We start from the raw sequence: 11,005 nt of genomic DNA, 5'->3' as shown, positions 1-11,005 counted from the left end.
TCAGTTCAGTTCATCAGAGGTTGAATGTCTTTGAATACCTATCAGGACCCAGCACAGAGCTGGAGAAGTTCTCACCCTGTTCTCAAGAAAGCTGGCTCTTAATTTCTGTGATGGAATCCTTTTTCAGGACTTAAAATCCTTACGAAACCAAAGGCAGGTTGCCTTGGACGTAGCATGTTGTTCAGTCATTTTGCAGTCTTGCCATGACTCTTTTGGGTTTTCTTGGAAAAGATAGTAGGTTGGTTTGCCATTTCCTTCTCCAACTCATTTTATAGATGAGGACCTGAGACAAACAGGGTTAAGTGACTTGCTCAGGACCACTTAGCTATTAAGTGTTTGAGATTGGAATTTGAACTCAGGTCTTCCTGATTCCAGCAGCCCATATGCTTAGTATAGTGCCTAGCATAGAGTAAGTGCTTAATAAGTGCTTTATCTATCTATTTATCCATCTATCCATCTATCCATCCGTCTCTCTCTCTCTCTCTCTCTCTCTGTCTCTTTCTCTCTCAACTATTTACCTGTCACCAACTTACTTTTATTTGAAGGACACCAACAAGATGCTCCCTCTTGACTACAAAGACCTCCCTTGGCCAGTCACAGTGCCTGAAATCTCACCATTAGCTAGGTTTGCCTCTTCTGGGATTCCCTCCCAGAGATGACATAGCTACAATACAGGGATCTGGAACCTTTGCTCCCTCTTTATGTGCCCATAATTTAACATAGTTCTTTGGACATAGAAGATGGTTAGTAAATGCTTGTTGGGTAGAATATAGGGCAGAATGTGTTAAGTGCATAAGAGATATGCAAAGTTTTATGGGACTTCAGAGGAAGGAGAGTTTTATATCTGGCTCTGGTGATCAAGGAAAATTTTGTGGAGTGGACAGCTTTGAGCTGAATCTTAAAGGATGGCTAATAGTTCAGTAGAAAGTTGGTGGTAGCTGGGTGGTGCAGTGGATAGAGTGCCAAGCCTGGCTTCAGAAAGACCTGAGTCTTCTGGATTTGTGACCCTGGGCAAGTCACTTAATCCTGTTGATTCAGCTTTCTCATCTGCCAAAGGAACTGGAGAAGGGAATGGCAAACCACTCCAGTCTCTTTTCCAAAAAACAACCCCAAATGGGGTCACGAAGAGTTGGCCACAACTGAACAATAGTTGGCATTCCACATGTAGAGAATGGATTGAGTAAATGTAAGCATTTAGCGTGAAGTATGTTCATAGACCAGAGAGGAGTCTGGGTTGGCTGGAAGAGATTGGTGGAAGATAAAGCAAGAAAGGTAAATTGGGACCAGGTTGCCAAGGGCTTTGAATGGCAGCCTAAGGGTTAGGATTTGGTTAGCAGTTGAAGGATTTTGAGAAGAGGAAAGATGGGGTAAAAACTGTACATAAATATTACTGTGGTAGGGCGATTTAGGATACATTAGAGATAGAAACTGGATGCCCAAGAGAATCAGTAGGAAAATACTAATATTATCTTTGTTTTTGTTTTAGTAGTGGCCAACTCTTTGTGACCCCATTTGAGGTTTTCTTGGCAAAGGTACTGGAGTGGTTTGCTATTTCTTTCTCTAGCTCCTTTTACAGATGAGGAAACTGAGGCAAACAAAGTAAAGTGACTTGTCCAGCATCACAGAACAACGTCTGAGGTTTGACTTGAATTCAGGTCTTCCTGACTCCAGGACTGGTACTATATCTACTATACCATCTCTCTAGCCAAGAGGTTAATGAAGCCCTGAATTTAAGGTGAAAGCAATAGTAATAAACAGGGGGACATGAAAAGAGATGGGTTAGAGCTGTACAGTGGAATTAAAAAAAGATAGAACTCCAGTGTACTTAGCACAGTGCTTGGCAGGGGTAGATGGTGCTTGTTGATCGACTGGATTTCAGAGGTGGCAGGGACAGGGAGTCAAAGACAATAGTGTTTGAAGTCAGAATATTGGGAGAATGTAAGCTTCCTGAAGACAGGGATCCCCCCTTTTTTTTGGTGGGGTGTGTTTTTCTATTTCCCAACACCTACCCAACACCTTGTCTTGAACATAGCAAGTACTTAGACGTTTGCTAGATTGGATTGCCGCCAGTGACAAAAAGAGAGGTCAGTAGGAAAACAATTTTTTGGAGAAAGAGTTCTACTCCAATCAAATTATGCTTGACTTGCTGGCAGGACTTTCAAATGAAAATGTCAAACAGGAAGTTGGAAATTGGGCTCGGGAGCTCAGGAGAGAGGTGAGAGCTGGAGACATGGATGTGAGTCTGCACAGAGGTGATCGTTGGAACCAGAAGAGTAGACGAAATCTAATGAGGGAGAGAGTGGAAAGAGAGAAAGTTGGGAAACAAAAGTGTTGGGTTGTGCCACCATTTTAGGGCTTGAAGGAGTGCACTAGTACCTGAAGAAGGTGGTAATGGTGTCACAAGAGAGGGGCACTGAAAGGAGATTCAGCAGTCATAAAGTCAAGTGACTTGTCTCTGATAGTCTTGCTTCAGGCCACAGAGAGTGGCTAATTTAAAAGGGATGATGTCTATGTTGGGAGGAAAAGACTTTGAAATAAATAGACTCAAGATCCCTTCAGGTGGTTGCAGTGAGGGCAAGAATAAAGGTGGACCTGGTTTCCTCTGAATCTGCCTGCAGGTGGAAGGTCCTACAGTTGTGTATTTATGAATTATATTCCCCACTAGTCTCATTCATCATTCACTCTTCATCCAAAGTCTCCAATCTCAGATCATCCGGGTTCCTCTAGGCTCAGATCTCGTCAAATGGTAAAAACCTAAACCCAAAAGATCTTTCCAATAGGACCATCCTTTCATCTTCTTGTTACTTTGGATGTTGGCAACTGGAAGGGAAGAGAAGAGAAGAGAAGAGAAGAGAAACAAAGAGAAGTGAAAAGAAGTGAAGAGAAGTGAAGAGAAATTAAGAGACACAGAGAACAAGGAGGGTATGGGCTTCTCTCTTATAGAACCACTGCCAGAGTGATCTTCCTAAGTGCACATCTTTTATCCCATCATTCACTGTCTCAAAAGCTTGCCTACCAAATAAAATTTGAACTCCAATATCCTGGGATTCAAGGTTACATTCTATGTTCTGTCCTTTGTGGGGAGTGGGAGTCATCTGGAGTAGTTTGCAACTGCTTAGAAGGGTGTATGGGGAAAAACAAGCTGTCTCAGAGAGCTGCGCTGGTCTCTACAGATTGCCAATTCCAAGTCACTCATTTTTACAAATGAGAAAACAGAGGAGGAAAGTGTTTTGTCTAAGACCGCATAGTGACTTAGTGGCAAAGCCTGGACCAGAAGGAGTCCAGGATCATGGTCTAATGTTCTTTCTACTGCACTGTACTGCCTTTCTGGCATCTATTTAATGAATAACCACTCTCCTGTGAATGTAGGTAGTAGAGTGGGAACATGGAAGTAGGCATGTGGGGAGTGGGGAACATAATTCATAAATGTACAAATTTAGCACTTTCCATTCCCAGGCAGATGTAGAGAAAACCAGGTCTGCTTTTATTCTTGCTCTCACCCCAAACCTCTACATCAGTGGTTCCCAAACTTTTTTGGCCTACTGCCCCCTTTCCAGAAAAAATATTACTTAGCCCCCTGGAAATTAAATTTGTTTAAATTTTAATAGCAATTAATAGGAAAGATAAATGCACCTGTGGCCATCACCGCACCCCTGGATCGCTGCAGTACCCACCAGGGGGCGGTAGCATCCTCTTTGGGAATCACTGCTCTAAAGGGATCTCGAGTCTATTTAGCTCAAAGTCACACCATTACCTTTAGTTCAGCCACTCTCTCTAGGCTGGACCAAGAGTACCAGAAGCAAAATTCAAAGTTGAGGCAATTTGGCCTTGTGTCTGGTGAGTCCCCTTTTAATTCTCTTCCCTCATGTCACCTTTGCCTTCTTATTGAATGGTTTAACTAATTTGCAGCTCTGAGTCTTAGCCCCGGACCCTGCAGTTAAAATCCTTCCTCTTGCATCCCTAAATTTCCAGAGTGGTTTGGGCTTGTCACCAAATGGTCCCTAAGTCATAGGCGTGATAATAAACCTGATCCCCTTTGGCAAAGCAGACTGAACTTGAGCAAGTTACTGAAGGAAGAGGTTTGGGGCAATCCATGAACTTGATCATGTAGGAAGACCCAAACTTCAGGGCCCAAAGTCAGGGTCCATTTCTTTAATTCCCACCCTCCTAGATCATACCCTCCCTTGTAACACCAAGCATCAGAGGAGATGAATATTTTTGCTATCCAGGAATTTGTTTCTGCCCCAGCAAAAAGGATGTAAGTTGTGTAGTTCCAGGAGAAATAATGGAAAGTTCCCAATGAAAGCCAAGCAGACCTCAAATAGGCCAGTCACAATAGTTTCATTTCTTCATTTTCCCTAAAAAGGGAGACACGTTCCCTCTCCTTTCCCTTTTTCTTTTAAAATCAATGTTTTATTGATGTCTTTGGTTTTTATATTACAGTTATTTCTGGGTACACTCCAACATGATGATCCTTTCTTTGTAACAAAGGAAATTGAGAAAACCAACCATCACAGCGAACTCATTTGACAGAGCAAGTGACATATTGCATCCATAGTCCCCACCTCCCCAAAGAAAGAAAGGAGATGTCTTGTCTCTTTCATCAGGGCCAAGATTAGTCATTACAACTGGACATCATTCAATTCATTTGAATGTTCTTTTCATTTGTATCAATGCAGTCACCGAGTATGTTGTTTTCTGGGTTCTGTTTAGTCCACTTCATCAGTTCACACACATCTTCCCGAGTCTCTGAATTTCTTAAGGCACAATAATATCCCACTACATTTAAATACCATAATTTGTTCAGCCATCCTCCAATCAATAGACACCTTTTTTTTGTTTCCAGAACTTTGCAAACATAAAAATTGCTGCTCTGATTATTTTGGCGGATTATGGGACCTTTATTTTTGCCTTGGACCTCCTTGGGACACATGACCCAGAATGAGAAGGCTGTGTATGAAAAACTTAGTGACTTGTCTAGTGTAATTCCAAAATATTCTTCAGTACTATTGGATCCATTTTATAGGTCCTCTAATAGGATACTGGTGTGCCTTCAAAGAGCCATCTCCTTCCATTTTCTCCTCTAAGTAAGTAGTTCAGAGATTAGCTTTTTTGACTAAATTGAGGCAATTTATCTAAGCTTATCTAAGCCTGTCTAGTTTTTCCTAAAGAATCCAGCAGATCCTCAGCCAAGGTCAGAGGTGAAGTGGGGGTGGGGGGTAGAAAATAATAAAATTAGCTTCACTTTGCTTTCCAGTGAGGTTAGGTATATGCAGTATTTTTAATGTTCCCATCCATGGAGGGGTGCAACAGCTGGTTCCTGGGCCATACGGAGCCCGGAGAAATGGGAGAGGGTACAGATCATGCTTTAAGGGATGGAACAAGAGGAGAGGGCATTTATGGAAACCTGGAAACTTTTTTCGCCTTTTGACTCAAGTTATTTTTCTTCCTATTTTCATTAGGACAAATCCCCTAGTGTGTTTATGTGCCTCGAGAAAATCCTACAAATAACTGATGATACAGTTAGTGATGAATATATGAATCATCCTAGGGGGAGAGGAGCTGGAGCTCTGAAAGAGGGACATAATGTGTCATAAAATATTTAGGAAATTATCATCCAAACCGCAGGGAAAGAGAGGGAAAGATGGGAATTCAGAAGTCGCCAGAGTTTGAAAGCTATTGAATGTTAGTGTTTGGTGCCAAGGAACAGAGCTTGGGGTGGGGGAAGAGTTCCTCTCTCCTTTTCTTACTTTGGCAAGGATAGCTCTGATAATGTGGAAAGGGCTTGGACACAGCTGAATAGAACCGATGGGAAACCAGCTCTGAGAAATGAATTGAAATGAAAGGCTTCTTGTTTGAGAAATCCAGTAAAAAGCAAGTGATTCCCTTGGAGGTAGAGCCCCTACCTTCCCGTCTGCTTCTTCCATGTTCTGTCTCCTTGGTTGGGTCCCTGTGGAACCAAGCACCCTTATGGACAGTGAAAACTCCAGTCAACCATCCGGATGTTTCAAAACATCCAGATGTTTGGCATCCTGTAAACCTAGGAGATCCAGCTGACTGATTGACTTTGTCACTTCTTCCAGATGTTTCATTGCCTCTGTATCAGGTCCCATAAAGTCTCAGGAGAAAGTGCAATGAGTAGAGCTATGATATATTGTATATCATAGCATCAAAGAATTATTAGAGCGAAGGGGGTCCTTAGAGATCATCATCCAGGCCAATCCCTTCATTTTACAGATGGGGAAACGGGCTCAAAGGAATTAGGCGACCCACCCCAGGTCACATACAGCTCATCAGGAACAGTTGAAGTTTTTGCTAGGTTTTTAAGAGTTTAGGAGAAATCCAGGATTTTTTCTAGAGCTGCCTGGGGAAGTTAAAATAAGGGGCTTTACTGTACCCAGAGTTAGGACAGGGTAGCAGAATTATTATATCTATAGATATTAAGAGATAGGATGCTATCTTTGCTATAATCAGAGATATATCAACTCAATCAATATAATGATGAGGGCGTCTGCTGCTTAGAGAGATTTAGTTTATGGTTATTTCTCTTTGGGGCTGTCAATAAATACTCATTGAATGAATGAATAGATTTGAACTTCTTTTAAGTAAAACTATAGCCAGGAAAAGGAGATTCCCCAAAGAGATGACCATTAGAAGAAATGATAGATAATCAGTTTGAGGCAGTAATTCTAAGCCCTTATAGTTTCATAATACATTTAGAGTTTTCAAAGCCCTTTCATTTATTCTCTCATTTGGTTCAGATAAGAACTCCTTCAATGTCAAGCTCAAATGCTCCTTCCCCCTTTATTGCTGCCAGAAGGAAGTGATCTCTCTTTCATTGGATCTAAGCACTTTGTACCTTACTTATTTTTAAGCATAGTCTCATTACAGTTGATGGCTTATGTGTATTTATTATCCCTACTAGCCTATTGGTTCCTGGACACTAGGGAGGGCACCTTTCTTTATTTCCTGTGCCCTCTTGGATGCTTGGTACCATACCTGGCACACAGAAGGCACTAATAAATGTTTGTTGAGAGGAATGAATGAATGAATCCTAGAATAGCAAAATCTTAGCACTGAGCAGGACTCTAATGGTCATCTTCTGCTCAGCTCCTGGGAAGAAAGACTTCCAAGACAGTAGGGCTATGGTAAAGATCCCTTCAAAGCCAAGGGATGGTGAGGTTATGGCATCCAGTGAGAGCTAAGATGACTATCAATCAATCTGCATTGATTTATTGAGCACATCTCCCAAGCTCAGTACTGAGCTAGGTTCTGTGAAGGATCTAAGAATTGTGGGGGGTCCCTTTCCCAAAAAGCTTACAGCTTAGTTGGGGGTGGAGGGGACAAGATCCCTGTGTAGAGGTAATTATATAAGTCAATGTGTGATTAGTGCCAATTCATTTAAATTCAGTATTTATTGTTGTGCAAAACACTGTGCTAAGTGCAGGGGATACAAAGATAAAAAAAAAAAAAAAAGACAGTTCCTGCCCTCAAAGAGCTTCCAGTCTATGGCAGGGAGGGGAGGATACAACATGTATCCCCAACATGCCCATCCCCAGTTCAGATAAGTATAATAATACAAGGCAGAGGGTAATAGGGACAAAGAAGAGATCCAAAATGCCGGAGGAAAATTTGAGAAGGGAGAGAATACTGAGAGGGGCACAGAAAGGGCATCAAAAGGCAGGGGCTTAGATAGGCAGTCATGACCCCTGATTGGGCCACTAAATGAATGACTTAGATAATAAGAGCCATGAGTTCAGAGACAGAGCACACGGTGGATATGTGGAGGCAGAAGGAAGAAGACAGGTTAGGGTAAATATAGTTAGGACATAAGCACGAACTATAGGGTCTTAGTCCCTAGAGTGGTCACAACTAGGAGAACCTAAAGGGCCAGGTTAGTTTTCTTAAAATCTTCCACAAAGCTCATTCCTTTCTTTGTACCCCTATTTCTTCTATTGTTACCCCTCAAAGCTCTTTCTCTCTCATATTTGGCTCTCTACACAAATCATAGCCATCACCTTCAAAGGTTCTTAAACCTGGGATTCATGACTTTGTTCTTAAAAATATATATGTTAACAAATATATTTCACTATAATTGGTTTCCTTGGTAATCATATCTATTTTATTTTATGCATTTTAAAACATTACTCTGGGAAGGGGTCCATAGATTTCATCAAACCACCAAAGGGGCCCATGACCCCTCCCAACCTCCCCCACAGAGGTTAAAAACCTCAGTCTAGCTTAAGTCTAATCTACGTCAGTAGCCTTCTGAGACTCTTCCTGTTCTCACTGATCTTTTCCTCTTTCTGGATTTCTCTTATGGCTTGTACCATCACTTGGTACTTAATTATACACTACCAATTAGTCTTCAGCTGTTTCACATATGTCCCACAGGTACCCGAAACTCAACTTATCCTCTTCCTCCTTTTCCTTTCCCCTGCTTCTGAGGACATCCCTATTCTTTCAATAACCTCAGTTTGTAATCTCAGACTTTTCCTAGCTCTTCTCTCTACCGCACCCCTGCGATTAATCAGTTTCCAAGTCTTGTTGATTGGCCTCCCCAACATTCTTCTATGTGTTCTTTTCTCTTCATTCACACCACAAACATGACTCGTTAGTCCCTCACTGTCCTTTACTTAAGACTTTAGTAGCCTACTAATTGGTTTCTTCATCTCCAGTCTTCTTCTCTTCCCAATCTATCTTCCTCTTGGCCGTCAAATTAATATTCTGAAGGCACAGAACTAATCAAGTCTTTCCCTTGCTAGAGAAGCTTCAGTGACTTTCTGTCATCTCTAGGACAAAAAACACTGATTCCTTTGTCTAAAATCTGGCTCCAGTTTGTCTTTCCAGGCCATTTATACTCATTCCCTTGCATGCAGTATACATTCTAGTTCAAGTCACCTACTTGCTGTCCCCTGTATCCAACATTCCATCTCCTACCCCTAAGCCTTTGAAAAAGTTGTCCCTCTTGCCTAGAATTAATCCCCTCCTCACTTTTGCTTCTTAGATCTCTAAATTCTTTTTTTTCTAAAACACTTTTCTTTTTAGAATCAGTTCTAAGAAAGAAGATTGGCAAGGGCTAGGCAATTGGGGTTAAGTGACTTTGCCTAGCTAGGAAGTGTCTGAGGTCAAATTTGAACCCAGGTCTTTTCAGCTCTAGGTCTGGTGCTTTATCTACTGTGCTACCTTGCTGCCTCTCTAGCATCTTTTAATTCTCAGATTAATAGCCCTTTCCTATCCAAGACCTTTCCCTGTCTCCTCAATTGTTAGTATCTTCTCTTCTGGGAATTACCTTGTATTTTTTTAAATTTATTTTGTAATGATTTATCTGAGCCCAATTTATTTCCTTTTGTGGAATGTAAGGTCTTTGGAACAGGGACATTTTCATTCTTCTCTTTGTATCCTCAGCAACTAACATCGTATCTGGCGAATAGTTGGTGCTTGAATGCTGGTTTTGTCTTCTCAAAGGGACTCTGACCTTAAGGGCAGGGACTATGGCATTCAGGTCTCCCACAGTGCCTAATCCAGTTTCAGGTATACAACAGATGTTCAATAAATACTTGACAGAGATGAAGGCAATATGGTGCAGTTGAAAGAGCATTGGTTCAAGAGGCAAAGGGACGAGATTTAAATCCTGCCTTTGGTGCTTACTCCCTATGTAATCTTGGGTAAGTCATTTTTCTCTGCCTCAGTTTCCTCAACCAGAAAATAAGAAGTTCAACTAGTTGGCCTCTGAGGTCCCTTTTAGCTCCAGCTCTTGGATCATGGGGCACATTTATAATATATGCACAGGCTGCATATATAGGGTGCATCTCATAGCACTGGAAATTAGGTACAGGGTCATAGAGGAAGAATGGCTTCTTAATGAAGTCAACCATCCTGGGACAAAGCCTACCCCTGGTTTTTAATCAAATCCAGATTGAGAAATACAAACTCAGAGAGGTCTACAGTGGAATCCTCAGAGGACTTTGGGAACACGTGATATCAGATGTTTTAGAATGGTTCCTGTAGATGGAGTCAAAGAAATTAATTTATTTTATGATGAAGATTTATGGGCAGTGCCATCTATAGTTAAAAAAAATCAGAATACTGAAAAAAAGAAAGGCTAAAATAAAAACAGAAACAAGACACAACCCCAGGACACCAGACTCATTCTCCAAATACTGTCAGCAATTTCATGATATAGTCACTTTTTAATATTAAAAGTAAATTGTAAATGTGTCTTTAAAAACAATATGCATAAAATAGATCTTATTATTCTAAAGCTCTTTCCTTTTTAAAATGCTTTTTTTTTTCACAGTAATTTCTTAGGCATCTCATGTTTTTCCCTCAAAGAAATAGTGCAATTGGAAGAAGGAACACGATGTCAGTGGGCTAGGACTCCTCGCTAGTACAAGTCCTTGTAGATTTCTTGTAGGAGCGGGTGAAGGCTCATGTCTGTCTCTGTTTTCTTGATGACTTGCAATAGCTGGACATGCTCCGTTACAATCTGTCTGAGGTCTGTCATTTTCTGAAGCAACTTGGCAAAGAGCTGGGAGGATTCGGGGTGGTTCAGCTTGAGCTGGAGCTCCAAGGCCTGTAGCAAGTTATCCTGGATGTCCTCAATGGGCTTTACGTTCAGCAAACCGGGGCGGTCTGAGGGTACAAGAATGGAAAACATGTCAGGGGATGGGCAACACAGAGGCTGTGAAAATGGCTTGCCAAGGCATCCTTGGCCAAGGAAGCAACCTAAAGCTTTACTGAGTTGAATTAAAAAAACAAAAACGACAAATCCTGATAAGAGAGAGAGAGAAACAGACAGAGAGATGGGGAGAGAGAGAGAAGAGAGGAGAGAGAGGGGGGAGAGAGAGAGAGAGAAGAGAAGAGAAGAGAAAAAGGGAAGAGGAGAGGAGAGAGAGAGTGGGGAGAGAGGAGAGAGAGAGAGAAGGAGAGAGAGAGAAGAGAGGAAGAGAGGAGAGAGAAGAGAAGAGAAAAGAGAAAGGGAAGAGGAGAGGAGAGGAGAGAG

The 11,005-nt window shown here is 41.6% G+C and overlaps 1 protein-coding gene across 1 annotated transcript in view; it reads right to left on the bottom strand.

Annotated features, from left to right (window-relative positions):
• Positions 1-10,098: 10,098 nt before the first annotated feature.
• The window catches only part of PPARG (peroxisome proliferator activated receptor gamma), a 142,202-nt gene continuing 141,295 nt past the window's right edge, over positions 10,099-11,005 (bottom strand). Inside the window, exon 7 of the mRNA XM_044666669.1 lies at positions 10,099-10,635. Coding sequence (XP_044522604.1) covers positions 10,388-10,635 — 248 coding nt within the window. The 3' untranslated portion in view covers positions 10,099-10,387. The remainder of the gene's footprint in view (positions 10,636-11,005) is intronic.

The sequence above is a fragment of the Gracilinanus agilis genome, chromosome 1 (assembly GCF_016433145.1).
Source record: "Gracilinanus agilis isolate LMUSP501 chromosome 1, AgileGrace, whole genome shotgun sequence".
In the NCBI taxonomy this organism is placed as follows: Eukaryota; Metazoa; Chordata; class Mammalia; order Didelphimorphia; family Didelphidae; genus Gracilinanus; species Gracilinanus agilis.
The sequence above is the reverse complement of the archived record's forward strand: the minus strand, read 5'-3'. Positions and strand labels throughout refer to the sequence as shown.